Source organism: Dromaius novaehollandiae, chromosome 1, assembly GCF_036370855.1.
Source record: "Dromaius novaehollandiae isolate bDroNov1 chromosome 1, bDroNov1.hap1, whole genome shotgun sequence".
NCBI lineage: Eukaryota > Metazoa > Chordata > Aves > Casuariiformes > Dromaiidae > Dromaius > Dromaius novaehollandiae.
The window spans coordinates 160,402,345-160,429,744 of NC_088098.1; the positions used below are offsets into that span (position 1 = coordinate 160,402,345).

At 36.5% G+C, this 27,400-nt stretch overlaps 1 protein-coding gene across 7 annotated transcripts in view; it reads left to right on the forward strand.

Moving 5' to 3' along the window:
* The window catches only part of NALCN (sodium leak channel, non-selective), a 242,394-nt gene that overhangs the window by 16,293 nt on the left and 198,701 nt on the right, over positions 1–27,400 (forward strand). For 5 of the 7 annotated variants that reach the window (XM_064504258.1, XM_064504278.1, XM_064504285.1 and 2 more), the window contains 3 exons: positions 15,879–15,962; positions 17,557–17,696; positions 18,514–18,642. In XM_064504258.1, coding sequence (XP_064360328.1) covers positions 15,879–15,962; positions 17,557–17,696; positions 18,514–18,642 — 353 coding nt within the window. The remainder of the gene's footprint in view (positions 1–15,878; positions 15,963–17,556; positions 17,697–18,513; positions 18,643–27,400) is intronic. The other 2 variants (XM_064504272.1, XM_064504299.1) reach the window with 1 other exon arrangement.

Here is a 27,400-nt window from a genome sequence, read left to right on the forward strand (position 1 = left end):
AAAAGAAACTGTGAACAAAATATAGCCATTTTCTTAAAATGGTGAAAGAGGTTCTTTTAGGGATATCACAATCCCTTCAGCTTCTACTCTACTGGAGAGCTGCAGTCCAATTTATAATGTCTGACTTCTGCTTCCAGTTAGCACACAGTGCTTGTTTTTTTAATGGGTTCTTTTTTGATGATGAGGATACATATTTTAAGAAATTATGTTTTGATGAAAATATCAACTTAGTTAAAGCAACTGCACAAACATACTTTACAAAAGGATGTTAAGGATCTTATTTTGGTGTTTAACACTTTATACGAGTACAGTTGGAGGACATTTGTTGTTTTAATTTGTTATTTATCTTTTGCTAGAAAAGATGTTGGCAATTATATCAACAGGGAAGCTGTGAGGTTTTTTTACAGTATGTTTTGTTAATGAATGATACCACTCTCCTGTTATCATATGCCTATTATTAGTTAAGCTTGCTTGTAGGCAGGTCTTGCTATGCTCCTCTCTTTTTGCTTGCTCCCTATAGACAGGCCTCAGGACTTTGTTAATGTAGGAGTAGCTGACTGGAATCCCAACATCCAAATACATTAGTTATTACAATGTTTTTGGAGGCTGAGAGATGTCCTTGTCCATTTCTTGCTTTATCTATGTATTAAAGTTAAGGCAGCTGGGGCTTGCATTTTAGTATGTGAATAAGATGCATGTTTGTGCAGTAAAAAGGAAATAGAATTAACTCAGAATGGCTGAATCTTTTATTTGCATCTTTATGCCATATATATAATTATAGTATATGATAGATTTATGCAATTTTCTGTATTTTTTATTTTAGCTTTGTTGCATTCCAACCAAAAATTATATTTTTTTCCTCTCCCTTCTCCTTAATGCAATTTGAAATCAGGATTTTATGAAGACAGGAGCATGAATGTGAGCTTTTTACCTTTGTTACAGAACATGGGGGCTTTGGGGTATAAACAGATAAGCAAGTATTTCTGTTCTCATCCATCCTGAACCAGTGCAGTTTCCATGCTGTACCTTCTGGTGTTAATTCAGTGAAACGTGTTAAAATATGGGATAGGCAGTAAAACTACAGGCAGGAAGGTCTGATTGTGCTTTGAAGGAGCAGACAACAGGTGGGTGCCAGGGAAAAAGAGGATGAATATTGCACTCTATGGAGAAAAGCAAACACAGCAAAGAATCACATTGATTCCACTTTGCTTATAATTTTTAATTGATAACCTTAGAGATCAAATTATTCAAATGTGGAGAAATACTATATATCAAGGCTGTATATAATCCTTCACTCCCCGACATGATTTGTGGAATTAATGCCTGCTGGATTTAATACATGTCCACATGTAAATGGAGAACTCATTTCTTTAATTTCAACGTATGCATACTAGAAAAGACCTAAATGTTTTAAGTTGAATTCTTCTAAGGTATCTTTATTTTTTTCAGAAAGTTGAAGATTAGCACACTTCTCTGCGGTCTCATTAGTTCTCCTTGTCGGTTTCCTACCAAGGGCGTGCTCAGCTGACAGATCCAGGGAGTTAGGAATTTATGCCAAAAAATATCAGAAGATACTTAATTTACAGCATCCAAATTGGCTCCAAAAAACCCCTACATCAAGTCTTTTTAAAATTTTTTGTCTCAAATCTAGAAATATTAAATGTGAAGTACGGCCCTGCTTTAGTGATGACAGGGAATTAAGCCCAAGACAGAAACTTGTCTTTATATGGGATTTATTGAAACCAGATTATTGTGGATTTTAGGAATCAGAATATTTTAATTGAATAAAATAAAACTTTTATTTTTAATTATTGTTGTCAGGTGCAGCACAAACAATAGGCATCACTATCATGGACTTAAAAGTCTCCCAGTCTTAGCATGTTGCCAGATCTGTCATTCATTCAGTTCAGTGAAGCATTTAGGGGTGTTTCAAGAGATTACTTAATTTAATTTTATCTTTGATTCTCTCACATAAAATGGAAATACATTAAATTAGATCATCTTCATGGCAAGATGTTTTCCACACCTATATTTAGCTACACTTGCTCCCCAGATACAGGCTGAATTCTGAAAAACAAGCTCCACTAGTACTAGGGTGGTTGAACAATACAATGTGATCTCAGTGATCTAGCAGAAGTCAGGGATCTCTTTTGTCATGGTATAGTGAACAGTGATGGTTTTGTTTCAGCCAGCCTCTCACAGAATACTTTCACTTCTTTGACAACCACTTTGTTATGCTCTAAATAGCATTTTATTTGGTCAGAAATGCTCTTTTTGATAAAGTAATATGTTCCCTGGAGTTTATCAGAAAACATATAATGAGATGATTGCCAGAATGTATGGAATATGTAGATTTGCAGACATAGGAGAACTCTAGGTAAGTGACTAGCCTTTGATTCATCGGGATCATAAAACTGGAACTTCCTTGTTTAGCTGGCAATGGTCTTTTGTTTTACTATCTGCTACTGATGGTTTATATTTGTGTAAGGAATCCAAAAATTAAACAATATGCTTAAACAATTAAACAAAAATTAAATACATATCTGTGTATGAAATTACAGCCTTCTAAGAAATAAAAACAATTTTTGCCACCTATTTTAATGTCACCAGGATTCAAAACCATGTACTGATATACAAAATGGAATAAATTTAATGCAATAATATGTTATTGAATTCAATTTAACATTGGTATTTTCATGATCTCTTCAGTTCAGAATACCACTTTCTATTTATCCTAAGCTTATTTGCATGAACTTTATTTCCCCAAATGTAAATATAGCTCAGTGAATCTTTGGTTCTGATTTCTTTCTTGTCTGAAGCTTCTTAGTCAGAAATAGCTCTGCTATAGTCATCTGCATCAAAGAAATGTTAAATCTGTTTAAATGAAAGGGAATCAATCTCCTTCACTGTTTCTTGGACAAGATTTGAATTAGGCTCCCATTTACATACAGTTTATGTATCCTATATAATTTAGTGATGTGGCTAGCATGCTTCTGAGAGTAACATGTATGAACTAATGTTTGTGGCAGTCAAAAATAGTTTATTAGGAACTTGTAACCTCACTAACAAGGCGCTCAGTTATATAGAATCAACACTTACATTTATGGGCCTGGTCACGTGTCACCTACGAACATGACTGTATGTGCATTAGATGGGTCTGCTCCTTAATTTAGGGAGAGTTTCTCTAAGGATCTCCTCACTGAAAAAGTATGTGGGGGGAATTGTAGCCAAAGAAATAAAAAATAAGTCTCAAACATAAAACAGATACGATGTTAGATAAGCATCAGGCTTATGACAAAAAGCAGGGAGCCTACCCTATGGTGGAAGGACTTTATATTTTTTTGATCAGCGTAATATAAAAATTATCTTCTGCTTACTAATAAGCTGTGTTCTGAAAGGCATGTCACATGGGAATGAGCAAGGTACTCTAAAGGTAGTCTAAAGATATCATCTCTTCTTTGGAATGTTTTACTTCCAGCCTTTGTATTAGGAGATGGAATAAAATATAGAGAAATATTCCAGGTAAACTACTTGTGTGGGTCGCAGTTGCCCCACTGGCATTTTAAATAACTAAATAGGAAAACATGCCAAAGTCCAAGAAACTTGGAAGAAAATATATGCATATTACAGAGAAATTCACATCCACAACAACAAAAAGGAACCAAGAAACAGATGGCTAAGCTGAAAATTCTGCCTTAAGGGAATGAGAGATGAATAGAGATGGTTTTACACCATGGACACTGTAAGGGGTTATAGAATCATCCTCATTATACCCCATCCTGATTGCAGCTTCTAATCACAGTCACGATGGTATTACAAAATTGACATTGAAATGATGATGTAAAATTGAGATATGGTATATCTTATCCCTCTGTTAAAAGAGAGTAACACTTGAAAATAAAAGGTGTGAGAGTTCCCTCTCCTGTCCGTTAAAACAGCCTAGTAGACACCAATTTTAGCAGCATCAGGCTGAAATTTAGAAAAAAAATTATATAGCAGAAGTACTACACTGAATTTAATAGAAATGTCTTTCTTCACTGTGTAGCTGTGACATATTTCAGCTAACAAAGGGATTATAGAATGTCAGAAGTAATGGTCCTTGACATTTCCCCTGTTGTTAAATCAATTACATCTTAGGATTCACAGCAAAACTTTTCTATTAACTAAAGTAGTTGCTAGTGGATTTGTCGGATTTTATTTCAGTCGCATTGAGCGCTATTCACTGACTTCAGTATTCTTGCAAGAGTCCAAGGTAAGCAGTTACATCATTAGCTTTCCGCACCCTCTCTCTGTGTTCATGCAGGGACTGAAACAAAGCTTAATCTTCTGGCAACTCAATCACAGACAGATTGGAATTGTTTCCTTTGTTTCTGTTAAATGCTAAAGGCCAGAATCCTTAGTTAACTAAAATCGGTGGCTTTCAACATGTCAGGAGCTCCCATGCAGTGTTACCCCTGTGCAGATAGCACATTTTCATTGTTATTTTTCTGATAGATGCTTTAGTTGCTGTAGTTGCTATCCATCTGCCCAAGAGGAAAAAATCGAGGGCAGAGCAGGCTGGGGCCTTACCTGAGCCATGTGGACTTGAACTCTGTTACATTCAGTTCCCTGCAACTACTTTCTTTCCCCTGTAGTACAAGCAATGTGAGATAGAGCAGGGCCTTTCATGTTGTAGTGTCATACTCTGGCTGCCATGCTCCAAACTGGGAATCTGCAGTTGTTTCCAGTGGTAGCTAATGTCTGTTTACATACTCTATCACTTTTCTAGTCATCTTTGCTTGCATGTAATAGTTTTTTGCTTCTTGGTTTTAGGGCTTAAAGTCAGAATACTTTCAGTAGGATTCCTCACCCTATTTTGAGGGTCTGCATTTTAGTTGTCCAAGTCTGAGATGGCTAACTTTTATGGTGAGTTCAGGGAGACCTCGTACTGAGATCAGTGTATAAAATAGGCTCTTCCGAAAGGTAGTTCATCTGAGCTATTTCTCTCTATTGACTCTAGAGGAAGCTTGAAGTACTAGGCTGGATGGTGACATCTAACCTTTAGGTATCTCACAGTAAGCAATTAATCCAACTCTAGGTTGGATTGTCAATGGATAATGGGCACTACAGAAAGTATACAGGCCTCTGAGTGCCATCTTCTTTTTTAACCCTTATGGCATTAATTTATTTATGCTCTAACTGAGTTTCTACAATAATGATACTAATTCAGAAGTTTGTCTTGAGTTATGGATTACAGAATTTACTACAAGGATCTTTTTTGCTTTCTTTTCAGTACCTTTAATGTTAAATGTTCCACCTTCAGCTACTTCAACAAGAATGAAGAAATTAGAAAATGAATTTAATCCTTCTGTTAAATGATGGAAGTATCAATTGAATTTCAGTGAAACACTGTCAGCTTGCTCACCAACTTTTTGTAACTTTGTCAAGTCAGTTTTTGCTGCATTGCACAAACTGAAGACAGAAGAAGGAAATCCTGAAATTATTGCAATTTGTTATTTTCGATTTACTGTACAAAATACCCCATGGCATAAAAATGAGTTAAGGATCAAAATGTTGTGTCATTTTTAAAGGTCAGGTAGTAAAACAGAATATGTGGCTTCTGTCAGCCCATGTCAACATGCCCGGATGGCTTTTGATGTTTGGTGGTGAAAACGCAGTCTCGGGATGTGTTTGGACACTCTGAAGCAAGTTACAAACATGAGTGAGAACTGCAGCCTGGAAGGTACAGATGCAACTAGCAGAATCAGTAACGTGGATGAGAAAATGATGAGATGCTTTGATTAAACTGAGTGTAGCTCTGTGGAGGGGGCAAAAAAAGAGAGAGAAAACAACTTACCTTTAGTAGTAAAAAAGCCCATAAAGCAAACGTGAAGCAAAGATCAAGTGAACTTAAGATTTGAGTTTCACCTTTGACTTTGCTTCTTGCGGTTATAAAGTGAAATAAATTTGTCTCTGTGAAAAATTATTTTATATGTCTATATTAAAAAAATAGAATTTGGTACTATGTATAATCCTGTTGGAAACCTGATACAGGTTGCATGCTACGCTGCCTTGGGAAAAAAGGGTATTATTCAAATTCACTTAATTTAAGTTAAAAAATGCTGAAATATCCAGTTTAAACATCTGTGACAGCTGTGATCAGCAGTCTTTAAATATTATTTCATAACAAACAATATTGTTATCCTTTATTTGAATAAGACATTCAGTCTACAAAAGTCGATTCTCTCTGTCTCACATTTTTTCCTGTTTTTGTCTACTGCTGTTTTACTAAGCATGTATGTCCATTGCAAGGACATCAGTTCAGAGCTTATTGGGATCATGTTGCTAGTGAGATGCTGTGATGCTGTTTGCAGTCACAGGAAATTAAAAAATTAAAACTGATTATGATGAGGAAAACAAAGTATGAAGTTGCCTGCAGCATGCTGCTAGCTCAGTCTTACTGCCTGTGGGCCAGGGAAGGTTAGAGACCACTGCACTAGAATATACGCACCTGTTTCTATGGTTACTTGTGCCTGTTTTTGTTGGAGTGTTTATTACAGGGAAGTAATGACTCATATTACACAGTGGGGCTTTTTGCACAATTTTTGCATTTGAGTATTAGAAAATCAAAGGCATTTAAATTACTTAGTGAACTTACATAGACAGTATTTCTAACATTAAGAAAGATAATTTCTCTAGCCACTGAATGGGTCATAGAAATCATTAGTGAGAAATTATTTTGAGGCATGGATTAAAGCATGTGTCCATGTAATATTTAGTGATTTACTGTGGTGACCGTAATTTAACCTTGAAGTAACTGAGAAAAAATAAACAGCATACTGGCTTTCATAAATGTATCTAGAAACATGCCCTTTCAATAGTCATACCAATCAGATGAACAAAACTTTACTTTCAGTAATGTTAATTTTTTGCCATTTCTAATAGCATTTTCAAGGATTAATTTACTACTTTTCTGCATGAAAGCAGTTATCATCAAGAGACATTGCTAATGTATCACTTCATGTCAGGGTAGAATGTTGCATTTACTGGGATACTGGTGAAATCAACATATTGGGTAACAATTTATGTATTTAGGTAGAAAGAAAGGGAACTTCATCCTGAATGTGCTATGCTGTGTTGAGACTTACATTTTCAGAGAAGTCTGCTATAATTAAACAATAGCAAATTTCAGTTTTTTATTTTATGCCTCTGTTGTGTTCTCTTTTTAATTTGAGAGAATAAAACAAGACATCAAGAAGAAAAATCTTAATGGGATCCAAATCCCTGTGGAAGTGAATAAGAACATTTCTATGCAGCTATATTTTCATGGAGATTGTGAAATGTGTGTGAGGTTTTTAAGGTAGCAACCTGATGGATAAATTTCATTTCAGAATATTGTGTTCTCTACTACTAATGAGAGTTTTGAAAATGCTGCTTTCTTATGGCTGTATTAAGTTTGTTGTTTCCATAAACTTTTACTGGTCTTTGTAGTATAAAATAACTACAGTAGCTTTTAATAATGATAATTATCAAACCATAAAAAAACTTTTTAAAGGTTGCCTTTTTCTTATCTATTCCAGCTCCTGTCATTGTGGCTTTTTTTCTGTTGAAGGAGAGCTGTGAATGTAGATTATAAATACAAGTTTTGTCATGTTAGATCTGCCTATTTGCTTATCAAATCTTCTTATTCAACCTCCAGGCAATACCCAATGCTTCAGAATGTAAAGTTTTCCCCTTGAAATTTGGATGCAACCCAGCCCCTGCATTAACAGTAAACCTCAGAATTGGGGGAGAGCAAAATTCTGCTGCCTGAAGCAATTGCCCTGTTATCACACATTTCAGATAGCACAACAGCATTTAGCACACATCACCTTCTGAAGGCTTCAGAGTGCTACCAAACATAAGCAAACATCCATGCATATGGAACTACATGTAGGACTGGAGTCAGTCTTGAGGAGCATCTTGATGAGATTGTCATAGATTTACAGAAGCATCAAAAAGTCTAGGTTGGAAGGGACCTCTGGAGATTGTCTAGTCCAACCTTCTATGGAAAGCAGGATCTTGAATTAGGTATTCCAGGGCCCTGTCAAGCTGAGCCTTGAATATTTCCAATGAGGGAGGCACTACCACTTCTCTGAGCAACCTGTTCCAATGTATAATTGTTCTCACAGTGAAGAATTTTTTTCCTATGTACTTCCTACAAACAGTGAATGCTGTTACTTGTCGTAATACCTCCCAGCTCTATTTTAACTCTTTCCAGGGAAGAGAGTTCTATTAATTCTTACCAGCCTTCTTCAGATTTGCTCAACCTTTGAGACATCCTAGGGGAGCTGAATGAGCTGGCAATGCAGTACTTATGGTGCTGACTACAATTGGGTAATGAGCAGATGGAGAAGGGGAGAAAATTCAGCCTTTCTGTATAGTAACCCATAAATTCTCTGCAGGGCATGTTGGCACCCAACAGCAGTGGTAGAATTGTGTATTGACAAGCAGCAGCATAATACACCAATAAAGTTCCCTTCCCCACATCTCCTGTCATATCTGCTATTAGGCTTTGCTAAGAAGGCATTAACACCTGCCCTCTATTGACTCTAGAGGAACGCAGTGTCTGGCAGCTCTGAATAATGGGCGATCTGCATTGCTTACCACTCAGTTGAATTTAGATGTTCTACATGGATTTTGCTGATATGGGAGGTGTTGACCACATTCCTTTAAATCCTTTTGTGGAAATGGTTGTTGTCTTTAATGCTTTTTGTACTTGAGGAACAGTGTTGTATAAAGTGCTTCTCTGTTTCCCGTTTTTAAGCTCACTTTAAGAGTTTTGTTTTAAAGACTATTTTTAAACTCCTGCCTGAGTTTTTTTTTTTTTTTTTTTTTTTCATTATTTTGCAGCAAGTGCTATTATAGGGTTTTGGGGAAATAAAAGGGTCCTTGTTTCTCTGGCCAAAAGTGTTGATTATTAGTTCGCAAAAGGGATTATTTCTTCCTTTGGAAGCTTCCCTAAAAGTCTTTCACAGCATAGGTGACTGAATCAAATGAAATGGAACTGCATATTTTTCATTCTTTCTCTTTGAACAACCCAAAAAGAATTCTATTTCTGATCACTTACAATCTTTTTTTGCTCTTAGCTACAGCAAATGAGATGGTGAATACTAAAATTCAAAAGTCTCTTATTGCAATGAACTTAATTTCATAAATTAACAAAAATTTAATGTGCCTTAAAAATACATTTGAGACCATTCTTTCATGAATGAGCTAGCCTTACATCTTTCTTTATAATTTGAAAAATAATCTGAAAAATTCAACAAATTCACTTAAAAATCTACTATTTAAGTATTACAAATGATGAAGTAGTGGTTATTTAGCGATTACAGCTATTCTGTGATGAGAGGCTGGAACTGTGTGTCATGTGCATAGAACATATATGCAATTACCCTCTAAATCAAAGGACAACAAGAGCTCCATTTATTGTATTACAAATAGAGTAGCTTTGTTTTGTGTACTGTAACATCAAATCACTTTTCCAAGATTTTTCTAGTATAGCATGCTAGATTACCATAAATATTGCATTACATGCTATGATGAAGATAAGATATGCACTGTTATGTGTTACTTGGAAGCATCTGATGGTGGAGCAGTTCAATACAATGTACAAGTAGTTATAGATTGAACTTGTATGTTAACTGAATGATGATCAAGTAATATTACATCCACTAAAGTCATTTATAGTTAAGCTTCACACAGCAATTCTGATTCTATTGGCTGCTATGGATGAGTTGCTGTTATGTGAATAAATTTTAAATAAGTTCCTTCACTGTGAATGAAGACATTTTTATGAGAAAATATACATTGTGAGGGTATGCATAAATGAGAAGTTGTGCCCATCTTATCATTCCTTCCTTATCCCAAAAACAGGTATTTTGTGTGTGTGTGTGTGTGTGTGTGTGTGTGTGCGCACACCTGTGTATGTATCTATATCTAGATATAGATACTGGTCCATTTTGAAGTGGTGCTATCACTGTTGCAGAGGGTTGAATAAGAGAGTGACCACCCATTTGAAAATAAGCCAGTTTTTCATTGGTTATTAACATATTCTTATCTAAGCAATCATTTACTGTTTCCATTGTTTCCTTCTTGGAACATCATTTTATAATTACAAAAGTACTTTGCATTCAGAAATGACATATAATTTCCTAGTTATTATGTAATTAAATACTTTGTGCTGAATTTTTTGTCATACAGAGTAGAAGATGGACTTTTGGTGGGTAATGCATATGTCTGTCTGAATTCCCACTTAAATGAATCTCCAGGACAGCTTACCAATTGTAAAGCTCTGAAGAGGGAAGAAGGGGGCCAATGTTTGACACATGAGCAGGCTTGAGAAATAATTTAATATGAGGGTTAGATAGGGAGAATTGAAAACATTTCAGAGACAGCTTTTCTTCTTGGTTAGGCTGTATCTCTTCATTCCCTTTGCTGTGTGGGGAAAATGTTGAAAGTCTTTGACAGTTTGGGGGTGGGTTTTTTTTCGTCCACATCATTCTGCTATTACACAGGCTTGTGAATTAAAGGTTTTTAAGGAAACAGGAAAAGCTTGCAGGTGAGCCAGAAACAAGGGTGTACGTGTGAGAGGGAGTAGGAGATCTATAGCCTCTCTGTATGTGTATTTTTATCTATATTTGCAGAAGGGACATAAAGGTTAGGCAAGGTGTTTTGCTGAGCTCTGGTTTCATTCTTCCTACCATCTCCACCTCCTCGTCCTACAGTGTTAGTGTGAAGTAAGGAAACAGAGGAGGGAGAATTGTTCTTGTTTCCCTAACTCAGCTGTGTTATAACAAGCATGGTGGAGGGGGTAAGAAGTCATACTCACATGCATTTATGCTGCTCCTAAAGTGCCAGTGAATGTTGGCCTCCAGCCCTTAATGCTTATTTGTAGTTCCATACAAAGTAGCCCTGAAGGTGATCTGAAAAATTTGCTAGAGTTGTATGTGCTTTATTTATTGCCACAATATGTAGGATCCAGTGACCATGACAGAATAGCTAGCCAGCTGTCTGGTTGTTCTTGAGCTTGCCAGTCTTTCCACATTTGTGCCATCTTTCAGCTATCCTGTTTGTTTTTCAGCTATCCTTGCAGAGACTGCAAGGAAAAGTGGGAGAATAGGCTTCTCTTAATGACAGAGCCAAGACTACAAAACTCCTTTCCTGGGCAGATGATGATAAATCTGATTACCATCAGAGCAAATGTAAAGTCACGTCTCTTACTTAGCTTTTCTGTAGCTGCAACTGAAAAGAGGAGGCAAGAGGAAAGGATTCAGAGAACAGGCTGTAGTCAGGAAAGAAAGGAAATTGAAAGGAAATTCCTTAAGGCAAATAGGGAGGTAGAGGGGGCTTTTCATTTACTCTGATTTGTAGTTTGTCCTTGTGTGTTGCTGAGACATTAAGAGATCAGCAGGGTAGAAATGATTTAGGTGATAGATTGTGCTATAATCTAGCTAAACTGTGTACCTTACCATTGACATACTGGAATTCCTTAACAAAATTATATAAATTTAGCAGACAGTCTCCTAGCAGATTGCTGTATGCAGTTCAGTTGTTGATTTTTAAGGGTAATTTGTTTTCAGCAAGGCTGCTAATGAAATAAACTTTCATTAAAAAGTGATAGTCTAGCCCATTTTTCCTTCTGGTCTAAGTTAAACTGTAATGGCTCTCATGGTATGACTACCCTGGGTGTGATACTACTTCTATCTGTGGTTCTGCCTGTATTTTGTGTTGGCTGACATTTCCAATGACTTATGTCTTATTAAATTGGTTTTCATGTGGGCATGTGTAAACACTGTTTAAGGCATATAATATCAATTTCTGTTTTATCTTTAAAGTGGTGGTTACAATTGGGAAAGTGTATCTTTCTGTATCTCAGTGCTGTCATTGGGATATCAGCATGGAAAAACAAAAGTGAAGAAATGAGCACTGTATTCGGTTAACATAATGGTGCTACATTAGTGCTAGAATGGCTGCCATGGTGGCTAGAATAGCGACAGTGGTGCTAGAATTAGGCAAAAACTGGTGAAATAAGGAAAGTGCAGGGTGAAAGGAGCAGATTTGATTGTTGATGTCATTTTTAGTATGTAAGGAAACACTAAGATCTTATGCTGAATTTAAGGTATTCTTCCTTAGTTAAGGCAATATTGCCATGGTCGATTAACTTAAGTTCTTATAGGACAGAGGGTTTTAATTGCAGACACAGTTGTGTCAAGCTTACCTATTCTTTTGGTGTGTCAAATCTCAAATTAGTCCAGATCAGCATCTCTGAGACAGAAGCAGAGTTCAGATCCATTCCGCGTGCATAGTTTTCCTAGAATTCCATTTACATTTTGTTTACTAGCCTAAAAATGACTCTGGCTCATCATAAATACTGAAGGGAAAGGCAAAAGTGTTAGAAACTCTTTGGAGAGACAAGGAGGGGTACTTACAAAATGATGAATAGGCCTCTAATTAACAAAGAAATGATGGATCCATCTAATGACAAAGCATTACTGCTATTTTGGACTTCAGATATTAGCTTTTTAAAGTATCTTAAAATGCTTTGTGTTTACCAACTGTTAGCTAGTCCACTGAGTTCCAGTGGATTCCCCTAGGTTGCCTGGGAGAGAGGTGAGGGCATGATTTACTGTGCAGAAGCCTTCTAAAGGCTGTCCCAACCCTACACTCATGGACTATGTAAGTCCACTGGCATCCACTGCTCTGTCAGAAGCAAATGGTTTCGGTGTCTCTTAAACTGTCGTCATGTTGCTGAAGGAGCTTCCCTTACTTGCTGTTCATGTTAAAGAATCCAGTGTCCACTGTAGCCAGCAGGGAGGCAACAACCTTAATGACTTTAAGAGGTTTGGATTAGCCTCAACATAAGGCTTCTAGTCTACAATACTAATTCTTTATTCTTTCAAAGACTTATAAACCATAATATAAAGTGCATTCACAGAAGAACGCTAATAAAGACCCCATCAATAACTCTCAATTTTCAGTAGACATGATTAGAAAAGGGTAAGGGATTAATACATTTCAATGCTTTAATCATTTTAGGTAAGATGTAACCAGATGTATTACAATTTCATGTATCTGTATTCCTTTCTGAGCCTATGAATTGATTGCTATTGACTATGTGAGCATGGAATTTCAATCCAAGGCGTTTTTTTAAAGGCAGAAATAATGTATGAACTGTTTTACTTTGTGTCATTGTTAGTATGTGAGTACTATCCTGTGTTTAATCAGTTTTAGATTTTTCACAGAAGTAAGTAGAAATAAAAGTCAGTACCAAGTATACACAAAAGTATATTCTGATTTTCACATTAAGCAAGAAGTGGCCCTGCCTTTAAAATGCCTCCAGTGTGCCAATACACAGTTTAAAAATGTTAGAGGTTGGACAGTTAGAGGTATGGACAGTATTTAGCCAAAGCCTACCGACTTGCAGAGCAGAAAGAGCCAGAACCAAAAAACCTGAGTATTTTTTCTACAGGTGTGATTTAGGGACCCTAAGATTGTGTAAGTGATCCACTGAAACCTTCTCTAACTCTCTAACACAAGTTCATGCTCAGATCTGTATAGCACAACTCAGAGAAAACTTTCTGCTTTAGACAAACGATGCTTAAAAAAAATAAAGTAAGTTTAAACGAGTTCTTCAGCTAGAGAAAGACCAATTAGCATCTTTATTCAAAGGTACAATTGAAGAACTTAGGTTGCATGTTGATATGTCACCAGAGATGTGTTTAGTAAGTGGGAACAGGGAGAGAGAAGAGATGAATAGGAGATATTGGGTGTTAGGCAGCTGATCTCTGCAGAGAAATAGCTTGAATGTACTTCACTGTTACTTAACAGCTGAAACAGCTGAATTTGTTCAACTCTAAGTGAAGAGTTTCTCATTAGTTCAGACTGTTAGCTGGGAACTAAATCTACTTTCTTCAGGGGGCATGTTAAAATTGTGGTGCCATAGTTCTTGTTACTTACCTACTGGCAGTCTTCCTCCTCCTAATTCTTAGGTTGAAGAAAAAGAAATTTAAGATCTTCACGTGTTATAAATCTTTTGTCTGAAAATGGTGTTAAGATTTTCTGTCCCTTATGTCTGATTTGAAAATCACTTACTGTATTATCCTTATATCCTTCTTTTGTTCACTTCTGCCCCAAGGAATTTTTGAAATGGAAACTGAAATTTTTTTTAACTGTCTCTGTTTACGCAATGTGTCTTGCTGTCACCTACTGCTAGGATTGAGAAATCCTTTTTAGGATAAGGAATGGCATTGAAAATATTAGATTAAAACAGAACTTCTCATCCTTGCTTTTAGAATTGATGGAAATTCCAGGACGTTTAGAAACAAATGCAGGTTGACTCAAATAGCTATCACTGAGATGAGAAACAATGCATATCAAGCCAGGAATCACATAACAGGCAAAAGTCTAATAATGTCTTCAAGATTCTTGGGAGCTGATTCACATTTTTTTTATTTGTACCTGTGAAAAGCACATGTAAAACATGAGCTTGTATCTGGCAGAACACTAGACAGAGAAAAGAAACCGGAGAATGTATAAGACAAAGGTGGGTATGTTCAATCAATTCATTTGTAAAGGGTATTTATATATGCTGAGACACACCACCGATGTCTCTGCATATGTTTTTATTGCTATATAACACACAACTGGGATATCCATGTTCTTAGGTCTGGACTAGTCTTGACTTCCTTTCAGCAAACTGTATCTATCTATATGCATTTGGCCCCTGATTTCCTCTGTGCTCCATATGGTATATGGAATCCTGTTACCCTCAGACATAATCATTATTTTGTACATTTTTTTCAGTTCAGTGGCTGAAATAACCTGTGGGCCATTAACAGTCCACCAAGGCAATGTTTTTATAGCATGCAGTAGAGGGCGTGTGTTGCCTGTCATTGGGAATGACGAGGCATGTGGGGATGCCTGAATATGCAAATAGGTAATGGTGGAGAATAGAAGGGAAAAGGAGAGAGCACGGAGGGAACTGGGCTTGGATGCAGTCTTCTCCATGCTGCCTTTTAGGAGTGGTCTCTGGATTTGACTATCATGGTCAGGTATTATTTTAGAGAGCTAGTTGAAGAAGTCTAAAACAGAGCTGAAGAACTGGTAATAAGGCATATGGGTGGTCATGGATCCAGCGCTGAGTTTTTTTTCCTGAATCTCTTTAGCTTAGCAGTGCAAAAGTACTCTCTGAATTCCTTGTGCTGGACAGTTAATGGAGTGCCAATAATATCAATGTCAGAAAGTTCTCCATACTTTTTATTAATGAAGTTTAAACAATGAATTGTCAGTTTGAGATGATAAGTAGCTCAGGAAATCTCAGAAAAAACTACACCACAATGAGATGGTTAGGTGTCAAGTAGTTTGAAAATGTCAAGACTTTACTGGAGCATATTCCAGTGAAAACTCATGAAAAATGGATGTAATCTGATACTGAATTAATTGAAGTTATTGGACAATATTGAAATAATTGAATATCACAATTTTAGATTGCTGGCATTTTACACTTCTCTACCTGTGCAAGTACTGCCTTAGAGAGTGGAAAAGTGAGTCCAGTGGGTTTTCTGTTTGTTAACCTATCAAAGTGTAAATAATGGGCTTCTTTATAACAACTTTTTGACACAAGCTGAAGAGAAGTGCTGCACAAGAATGAAGCTAGCATTTTATTCACTCTGAAGATATGTTTATATGTTTCCACCATATTCTAGCCCAGCCACAGGGCTTTTGGTATCTTTCAAAAGTGGCATTTTAAAAATGATAGAGAGAAGACTTCTCCTTCTTCCTAGAAGTATTGTTTATGATATATTTAAACCCTGAAAGTAAAACAACAATACACCTCTTAGCTTTTCTCTCTCTTGTAGGGGGATAGCTCTTATGTAAAGGATCGTTGGTGTGTATTTGATGGATTCATGGTCTTTTGTCTTTGGGTGTCACTGGTTTTACAGGTAATTATTTCACTTACCTTTTTCAGTGAATAGTTCCTTAATTGTGAAAAATGTATGACCCAACCAGGTAATTAGAAGTTTCGGGTGGATAGCTGTACATGGGTCAAACTGTTCTTAAAAAATCATGCTAAATTCAATAGCGTCATAATTGCACATTGGAGCAGCTTTACATTAGTAGTATGATTTATCTTGTTTAACTTTTATCACTGAAAAGCTAGACATCAATCTGAAGCTCATTACCATAAAGCCTCTGCATAGTCAAAAGGAGAGGGACACGTCTTCTGAGAGCCATTTATCCCTTACTCCATATGACAGTTGTGTTAATCTCCTTCCACTGAGTTTAGTAGGAGTCCAGAGTGACTACTTAGGCAATTAAAGTACAAATGATTCAAACTGTAAATGTTTGCCATAGCTTGGCATAGTGTGGCATATTGATGTGATAAGTGGAGAGGTCTCACATAATACGGCAACACCTAACAAAACCGTTTCCAAAACCTTATCCAAACATAAAGCGCAGTAGAGAAATAATACTAAATATATTTTGAAATAATTTGATAAGTTTCCATAGAAAAGTGAGCTTGGACATGTAAAAAAACATACAGTATTAAGGTACAGATTAAACTATGTCCTGCAAACCAGCTGATCCTTGAGCATAGCTGATTTTGCTTAGTGAGAACAGATCATGTACTGTGGGTCTGGGCTGGTGATAATAAAAGGGCTGTGAAAGATCTGTAGTGATTGCTGTTAGGCTCTGCCTATCCCCTGCTGGCAAATTTAAGACACATTGTTGTTTTCTGCTTTATACACAGGAGAAACTTTGGTATGTCATGTGCACTTGCAGAGTGAAGCCTGGTCATAACTTATAAGCGTCTCTATGTTCCCAGATTCCCCTCCCTTTTTGAGCAAGTATTGAATTAAGCAGTTGCTCTCAGAGGGTGAGAGCTAAAGACAAGACATTTTCACCCAATCATTGAGCTTAATGGTCTCTATGGAGTGGCTAGCCTGTCAATGTGTGCTCTTAAGGAAATGGCTTCCTTCTTTGGGGTTAGCTGGGAAATTTGTGTGGTAAGCGAACTTGTAGGGTGACAGGTTCAGTTCTCTCAGGCACTTGGAATTAAATGGGAAATTTGTAAGCATATTGCAACACACAAAGCAATCTGTGCTTACGCACTTTTATCTCATAGTAAAAACCTTGGTGGTGTGCAACATTTGCATATATTAATTTCTATAATTGGAAATGTAAATTATTGACTTTTAACAAACTTGTGAGAAACCTGTGGGCTGGAACTGACACAGAAGCAGGTGGCTGACAAAAACTTGCACAGTCTTCTTGAATAGTTTGAGATAGAATTACTATGAACATAGGCAGAATATATTTTTGGCATTCAATTAGAATGTGGATTAAAGGATTTACTGAGACTTTTCTTTTTAAAAACATGATTAAAGTGGAACATATTAATCCAAGATAAGATTGAAAGTGAAAATGAAAATAAATATGATCTATAGTGTTCATAGTTTTAAAAATTCTGTAAAGGCATACCAGAAGGAACAGAACAGTATTATCAAGAAAAACTCCCAATTCTTTTGTTTGCAGGTGTTTGAAATTGCTGAAATAGTTGACCAGATGTCACCTTGGGGCATGTTACGGATTCCACGACCACTCATTATGATTCGAGCATTCCGGATATATTTTCGTTTTGAGCTGCCAAGAACTAGGATAACAAATATCTTAAAGTAAGTAAGGCTGTTATCTGAAGAACAACAGAGAAAACTTCAGCTTTAACTGAAAAGGTTGGATAGGCAGCTGAGACAATGACCCATGAGCTTAATATACATTTTCTTCCCGAGTTTAGGTCTGGCCAGAAATTCTTGCTATTTTGTATTTCTAAAGAAACACTAATTTTTCTATAAAATGATCAGAACTGACAACCATTTATATAAATCTTAAAGGAATTATTTTGCTAATAATTATGCTCAGCAATTTTCAACCAATTGCTGTAAATTCTAGTCCATTAATATGGACACAAGGTGGACACTCCAAATAGCGTTATATTCATAAACAAAAATGCATAAGCACTTGCCCTAACCAAAACAGTTGCAGGTGTAAGCATATTGGCCTTGGTCTGGAAACAAATATTTGCAAGCACATGCTACACACATAGATACAGCATGTGATGGTAAAAGCCATGTAATGGCCTTTATTTGGACTTTATTTGGTATCAACTTTGCTTCATCATCGCATATTGTCTGTATAATTTATTAGATACTCTTTTACAAAAGCTAGACTCTATGCATTTTACCTACATACTTATTTAGTTCCATTTCCCCTTTTGCCATTTACAGCTACTTTAATTACTCTAACTTAATATTTTTAATAAAATCTTGGCTCCCTTTTCTAGCCATGGCATAGAGTGAGAGATCCGTTTTAAGGACAAATTTTTGCAGGATAAAATGCTGCTTTCTCTCTGCAAACATATTTTCTATTCTATGGTTTTTTAAAGGTGGCTTCTCCTTGCCTATGCATTCAGTGTCATATGTATCTTTTTACCAGGCGTTCTGGAGAACAAATCTGGAGTGTTTCAATTTTCCTTCTATTCTTTCTACTTCTGTATGGAATTCTAGGAGTCCAGATGTTTGGAACTTTTACATATCATTGTGTAACAGATGATACACAGCCAGGGTAAGTTAACCTATCTAGGCATATTTGAGTATATTTTTTCAATGCATGTATTTAATTTTACTTAGTGTTATTGAGCGTAAAATAGACTTAGATTAAAAATGGACCACGAAAATATACTAAGATAAATTGAGGAAAAAAGCTATAAATTATAAAAAATACAAATGTGACAAACATTACAAATTATGTCATTGAACTACAGTCTGAATTAGAGGGTGAGTGCGTGTGTGTGTGCATAAACCTGTGTGTCTGCATGGGTTTATGTATATGAGAGAGAGAGAGAGAGAGAGGAAGAGAGAGAGAGAGAGCAGGGGAGACTTTAGGAAGAGCATTTTTGCTTGTGGCTGGTTCAGGTCCCTGATGATTCACCTGCCTTCATTGTATTCTCCTATTTTATTCCAGAATGTCTGGATCTGGGGCCAGACTTAAAGTGTAGGGCAGAACTACCCATAGAATATCAAACTCTGTCTGGGACAACAGGAGTCACAGGGACCTGATACATTTAAAGTTAAACACTCTTTTCACACAGCCTTTGGAAAATATTTATAATTAATATTCTACACTGATTACCAAGTATATGTTAGGTTTTTGATTCAGCACATACGTTAACATAAGGTTAACTTGAAGCACAGTGTAGCCTCTTGGCATTGGGATGGCTCATGTAGTTCAAGATAAGTATATGCTTACATGTCCTGTTGAATTGAGGGCTTAACTGTACGCTCAAACACCATTGCCTAGCGTACAATTATTACATCAATTTCTTTGTCGCTTCTCCTGTTTCCTTGGATAGGGGAATGTCAGCTTCAGAGTTAGAGAGCTCACATCCTTTGCTTCTGACAAAATTATGTCCTTTTATTCCTGTATCAAATTTGTCAGAACATACTATAAATAGAATCGATAGTTATAAGAAAAGCGACACACTGTTTAATATGCTACTATGCTGAATAAAAAGTCTGATTGTTGCAAAAATGTTTGTTAAAGACTTTTAACTAGGGCCTATGAGATATCAAATCTAAAATGAAATTATTAAAAGTGGTAGATATAAAAAGTTACAAAATAATTTGAGAATATGAGAGACATTGTATTTTGTTAGAGGAAAGAGGTGATTGAATTTTGGAGATTTATTTATTTTTTGTTTAATACTGTACTAAAATATGTGGCTGATCTTCACCTAGATTGGAATGAGATATTTCATTCTGAGTTTTCCTCTTTTTTAAAAGAAAATCTTCATAGCACAGATTTTTTATAGTTCCCATAGTCATGAAATATTGATTGTAAAAACGATTAAAAAAAGACTAATAATCTTGACTTTTTTCATCAGAATTGTATTTGAGATAATGAGATCTGTGATTCTGTGCTTTACATACCTAGTTTGGAAAAACAAGAAGTGGGACAGATAACACAAGAAAGATCAAACATTATAAAATTGCTTGTGTTGTTAAACACAGCTTTTTTCTTATTTCAGTAGAAAAAGGTGAAATAGGACACAATAAACTGTTTTCAGTGTGGAAAGTTAAGTTTATAACTTTAGGTTTCTGATAAAACTTTTGTCTAATTTCTTCTGTAAATGCTGAGTCACTCCGAATACTGCATTATTTTTAAAAGAGGAAAGAGTTTATGGAAACACCTCAAATTTAGGTTGTTGAAAAGCCAAATTACAAAAAAAACTTAAAAGGTTAAATATGCAGTTCATGAAATAAAATAAAAATAAGAAACTGTTTAAAGTATGTTAAAGTTGTAAAAGGCGAGCATGCAGAATTTAGGAAAAGTTAGACTTCAGGTTGAACATCTAACTTTAACTCTTTTCTTTTAGTATGATCGACTGTATATAATTTTAGTTTTCTGAAAGTTAAGGCATTTAATTTAAGGTACTTTTTAGATACTTTGTATAGGCACTGTCAAGGAGTAATTTATATCTTCTGGCTTCTCCAAATCAGACACCTAACTTTAAATAGCTCCCATGGCTGAGTATGAAGGCTGCAGTTACATGACTGGAAATCACTTCTTTCTCCAGAATTGCTGCCTCATTCATTCAATTGAATGAATGGTGCTCACACAAGGAGCAATATATTTTTTAATTTTGCTTGACATGTGGACCTATGCCTTACTTGTGGCATGGTACACACTCATACTCTGAAAACACATTTTTCTTCTTATTTTCTGTAACATTAATCACTATATTACGTCAGTGTTTATATATATCTGATCTTTTTTCATTTCTTAGTAATGCAGTGCAGAAATTCAGGGGGAAGGTAGTCTGTACCCCCTTCTGCATAGGTCAGGGCTAGCCTTACCAGAGCTGGCTGCACAGTTCCTGAGAATAACACCCTGGACTGGGAGGATTAGAAAAGGAAATAACAGACTTGCTGCCAAAAGAGGACAACGCAGAGGGAAAAACTGGTCCAGAAAGGAGGTAGCATGCCACTTTAGAATCCAGGAGAGTTTATTAGCTCAGATACGGGAGAGCAGAAAAGCACAAAAATTGCCTAGGTATATCTGGCTTTTATCAGTGAGGTTCTGTTCCTCAACTATAAAATCAGATTTAAATATTTCTCCCAGAACTTGAGTCAGTCAGTCAGTCAGTCAGTCAGTCAGTCAGTCAGTCAGTCAGTCAGTCAGTCAGTCTCAGGTAGTTCTGTTCCAGGCAACAGAGAGTGGCCAGTGTTGGCCATACTTGATATTAAATAACTTACCAGTCTAAAGCATAGCCGCTAATAAGCCACAGCTGTAAATGCTTGGTATTTTGCAGATCAGATCGCAGGTTCCCAAGTCAAGCTTAGGAAATGAAAAGTATCTAATTAGTGGCCACCTGTGAGAAGTTTAATTTTAAGTGATTTGCCTCATATTATGCAGAATTCTGTGGCAAAAAGCAAAGGTAAAATTTTATTACTGAAGTTAAGATTCATCTACTTTAGAAATCACTCTTTTTAAGTTTACTGCCTTCTGAATTATATTATAAAGGTGGCAAGTGTATTATGAAAGCAACATCCTAAAAACTTGCTATTCTTTTCTATTTGAAAGGATGTGGCAGCCTCATCAGGCACTCATTGCCTCTTTGACTACTGCAAATTCTTTTATTTTTCCATCCTTCTCGACACCCACACTTCCTGACCTCCTGCCTCCCCACCTCCTCAGTCATTTTGTAATGTTAACTGTGACAAACAGAAAAACTGAAGTGAGCTAGCTGCGGTCTGACTTTTCCTTTCCATCTGTGAAATCAGTAAAAACTGACTTCCTTCCAAAGGTTGAAAAGATTTTTTTCCGTTTGGTGATAAATCTTTTTTCTCTCATTCTTATTTTATTTCGTTCTCATTCTTATTAAGACAGGTTTCCCTGTCTTCTTCCTAGGCAATTTTCTCACTCAGTATTCCCTTGTGATTATCACTAATCTTTCTACAACTCTGCTGTCACAGCTTTTCCCTCATGATATCTCCCACTGATACATCTTTTCTCTGCCAACAAACAGTATATTGCATGGATTTCCTTATTATGGATCTTCTTTGGTTGCTTGAAAGACACACGGTATGTTTGGAGCATAATGTATATATAATACAATTATCTAAATAAGTCCATACATTAAAATCAGTTTGACAGGTTATTTCATTATATATGAAATTAATTTCAAAGCAGTGAATAAATACGGAGAAAATAAGTTGTGTTCTTGGGCACCTCTAGTGTACAAAAGGTATTCCCACAAGGACAGATGAGAGAAATTATTTTCAAACCATTGCTTTGGCTCTGTTAGAATGGTTTGTACATCCTCACACACTACCTGTTGAGTGCTTATCCTTATTTTTAATTACCAAGACATGTTTGACTATCCAAAAATTCTTTCATACTGCATGATTAGATTATATTTATTCTACAATGGCAAATTTTCTTTGGTGATTCTCAGTCTGCACTGGAGGTAGGAGAAAGGAAGCCTTCCTTCATCAAAAACACAAATTCCATAAAATACAATAATTTTCAATTTCTTCTAAACTGACTCTTTAAGGCCTTTCAATAGAGTATAGACTGCGTATGCTGTAGACCTATCTGCTTTGTCACCATGGCAGTTGATTTAAAATTTTTCTTTGCAGCGTTTCTTTAAAGTAAGAACTGCCCTGGAAAATAGATAAGAAAAATAATTACCAAGTAATAGAAAGATCTAAGAGATTCTTGGTCATCCCCATCTCCATCTGTCTATGGAGAGGCCTCCCAAAATGTCAGAAAACAGCTTCAAAGAGGCTGGAGCTGAAAGCTTACCACAATATCTAATATAGGAAGTAAATATGATTAGAAAGAACAAAAAGGATTTGAGATATTGTCTTACATCAGCAGTGGGAAAATAAGAATGAGTAATTGGATTTCTGAGAAAGGGAGAAAATCAAAGACTAAGCTTGAAAAAAATCAGCATAACAAGACTTCTTTAACCGGGCACATTAAATTATTGATACCAGTTGAACAACCTGCACTGCTTTAATGTTGCCTTTGGGATTTATTCAGAATCTGTTAATGGTGATATGTCTCTGGTATAAACTCCTCAGGGAAAAGAGAAGTAGAAGAAATCTTACTTTTTCCAGGCTTGATGCTTTTTGGACCCTAACCAAAATCAAACCCAAAATACAGCATCAGACTAAAAGAGAGGCAGTTCTAGCCAAATGGGTTCGTATCAAAATGGTGGGAGAGAGTGCCGGGGTGGTGGCCGGTATAGATGCCTAACGGGAACAGTCTTCAGGAGTGGATTCTCCTCATTCTCAGAGGATGTGTGGCCAAAAATCCTGATTTTTTTTAGAACTGTTATATAGACAGTTTTCCAAAGCAATTGGATTGTTGATTTATTCCACACAGGATTTCAGTTTGTCCAGCTCCTTTCTAAGTGAGAAGCAGACCTCTTAAATGAATATCAAGGATAAAGTGATTAGAACCTAATAGCCTCAGCTCTTGGTGGCTCAGTTATGTCATGTGCCTACGCGTGTTAAGATTGGGGGCCATTCATATTTACCCATTTTTTTTGTCCCAGTGGAGACATAAAAGTTTATTGCACTTCCTGCTCAGCCTGTCAACCCTTATGGGACTCATCCCTTTCTCTTGCTGTTAAATACGCCTTCTGAGTAAGCTACAGTAGATTTTATAGACTGCAGTGAAAGTGGCTGACTATAGTAAGTAATACACTGCTGCATGTCTGATATCTGGAAAGTTGCATATTTATCCATAGGGTTTTTGCCTTAGAATTGTCATACAGAATTAAGGCCTGGGGAATATTGAACTTCCTGAAGGAAACCTGCAGAAGGCTAGGACATCAGAAGTCAGAACATCCTCCAGTATATCCTAAAATTGAGGGAAAGATCAGACCTTGTTGGAAAACAGCATTCTAAGAATGGTCTCCACTCAATGATTGGGTGCTGTTTGCTTTCTTGAATAGAAAGGAAGCTGGAAAAATTCTGTCCTTTATATTGCAAGAGGAAGCCAGACAACTAATGAGGAAGTCTGTGGATGTACTGACATTCGCAAGTAAGACAGCACTTGTCACTGAGCAGTACATCTATCTTAGCCTGGAAATGCTGTGAAGAAAAGTCACTTCTGGATATCCAAGCAATTACAGGAAATAGTAAAGAAGTTCTGAATGAGACTTCATGTGCATTTCAGTGAGTGATCTAACCCATATGTTGTTCTGAAAACTGGACAACTGTATTCAGTTTTGTACTGCTTTCTGGAAGCTGAATGTGATGTCTAAATTAGACTCCTGTCCCAATCCCTTGGATTAATGCAATTCTGAAAGGTCTGGGCAATGCTCTATATTCATCATGAGAAGCTTATGATCTGACTGAAGCAATCTCAGCTATTTATTATTTACAAGAACTTGTGAAGGGTGGGGGAGGAACTGGAAGACTGGAAAATAGCAGAATTTTAAAAAGGAGGAAGGGACAAGACACAGGGCAAGAAAAAACAGGGACTATTACGGTATTATTACTGGAATACCAGTTAGCTTAACTTCTATCCCTGAAAGAATTCTGCAGCAAATAAACAAACAAAGTATTTGTAAGCAACTAGAAGATAACACAGAAATGACTAGCAGCTAATATAGATTTGTCAAGAATAAACCATGTCAAACCAGTGTAATTATCTTCTATGGCAGGATAACAGCCTTGTGAAGTGGAGAGAAGAGTGGATGTCATATATCTTTATTTCAGGAAAGCTTTTAAACGGTCTTACATGACATTTTTATAAGCTGGCAGGCGATACATGGATAAACTGAAAATATCATAGGATAGGTGCAAAATTGGTAGGAAAACATGCTTAGTGAGTTCATTGTCAGAGTGGAAGGAGTTGTCAAGCAGGGATCCACGTAAGTCTGTCTTCTGCTATTTGGAGTTTTCATTAGCAGCCTGGATGATGGAAAATAGAGTATACTTATTGAACTGAAGATGACATGAGACTGAGAGGGACTGCAGACATTTTGGGAGATTAAAATGAAAATGATCTTGACAAATTAAAGTCATGGTCTGAAAAGACTGGACAAAATTCAACAGGGACAATATATTGCACTTAGGAAAAGTGAGCTGTATGAATACAGTATTGTGAACAATTGGTTAGGAAGTAGTTCTTCAGAAAGTGATTTGGGAGCATAATGAAGGAACAGGGATCAACAGAATTGTGCTTTTGTAAATATTTATAAATTGTAGTAGCAGGCAATATGTACAGATGATTTGGAGAGTTTAAAGGAGAGTAAACAAGAATGAACATAGATCTATAGAACATAGTTTTTTAACTCAGCTGAAAGGAAGCAGTGGACATGTAGCAGTTTCTGAATACATAAAAAATGTTATACAGAGAAAGGGGATAATCTGCTCTGTGTTTCTGTGGCTAGGATAAGAAGTATTCATATTAAACTTGAGCAAGAAAATTTCAAGTTAGACAGAATATCAAGAAAAGCTTCTGTAGGAGTAGGGCTAATGATGCACTGCAGTACATTCCTTAGAGAGGTTCTGAATTTCCCCACTGGGGATCTTTAAAACAGGCTATGGAAAGTTAAGTTGGGAATGACATAGAAATGGTCTGGGATAGGGGAATATATTTAATGTCCTGTTGAAGGGTCACATCTGACCCTATTTTTCTATGATTCTGGTGGTCCTTCTTGATATAAAGAAAGTCAGATGTCCTTATGCTCCGAATCCTAAGAGCTATCTGCCTTTGTTACATCTCTTAGCAGGAGTCTTCATCTGTTCTTCCAAAGGGGGCAGGATTGAAAGTTGGGAGGATCAGATCTGCAGGAGCATAAGCATAAGCAGATCGCTGTGTGTGTTAGGGCACAGATGAGTGAGTGGCTTGTGGCATCTTGTTTTATCTCTTTCTGTGTATAGCTAAGCTTGGAGATGGGATGTGGGTGTGCTCTTGGATGTTTCAGCTTCATTTTTCCTCCTACCTTGCATAGTGTTTCCAGTTCTCCTACCAAAACACACTTCTATCAGAAGTGTTATTACTCATTTTTATTTTACAGTAACATAAAATATTTTTCTACTGAACCTTTACACACATCTTCCTCCCCACTAGTGCTTTTCCAGGCTCTCACTTAGTCACCCCTTCTGTCCCCTATCTCTTTCATAGAAGATATGGAGAAGGGTTTTAAGAAAAGTTCTCAAATCCAGCATCACTGCCTATCTCTGCAGCATGCAATAGGCTCGTCAGCTACTTTTATACTCAGTGACCCACACTGTTTGCCCTTCACACAAGTGCATCACATTCCTTCTTTTCATTGCCCAGAATATTGATCATCCTTCTGTCCCTGCTGTACCAGGCTCTGCTAAGCTCACAGATGCCTGATGTTCCCAGCTTCCCTCGCAGATTATGTTTACTGCCCATCCTATCCCTTCCAGCTCCTTGTCTTCATTTCTCTTCTCTCGATACACAAACTTAGGTTTTTTGAAGTGATCCTGAAGGTACTTCAAAGTCAAAATGGATGCAGTCTTCATCTTAGATTGTCTTATACATTTGAGTTCGTGTCCTGAACTGAGGCATTTTTCACTCTTCAAAAAAGTTCTCCAAAGAAATGCTTTATTGGACTGTAATACATACTGTAGGTATTAGATCACTTCAGCATGTAAATCAGCCTAAGTTAAAACACCTCAGTGAAATTATGCAGATTCATGCAAGCTAGCTAGATTTGTTTTTAACTCTTCTATTTCCTATATATTAGCACTTTCTTATAGCCACAGCTTTCTTCATTGTGTGAATTCTATTAATATATGTTATTTTGCTTCCTATGAAACAAGTCTTGCATTAGTATATGTATTTTGGATTTGCTGCTTGAATTCAGCTCCCTGATGACTGATTGTAGCAATCAAAAAAATGTGCTGTCACGTGGTTGTATGCCAGGTGACACTTCATAAAATCTCAAAAAGGCATCATTCATTCATACTACCTTAAGAACAAATCCATACCAGGACTGCTGAGTTTTCTTTTTTGAACTTTGCTTTCTAGTGCTTTGGTGTACATACCAGAACTATCTATAGGAAAGATTTATTTTTCTTACTCATTATTGTGTGGATAACTTCAGTGGCCTTGTTCCTCTGAAGAGTAATGACAGGGTGATTTGAATTTAATTTCCTCTAATTCCAGTAATTAGCGATCAAACTGACAGGTTGTCAAAACCATTAAGTATCCTTAACCATCCTGTTCTCATATGGGCAGTGGCGGCACTGGCTTTGCATAACACAAATGATCTGTCACAATGATCTAAGTATGGAATTATCCATTTTTTGACTTTGACACCTATGTTAGG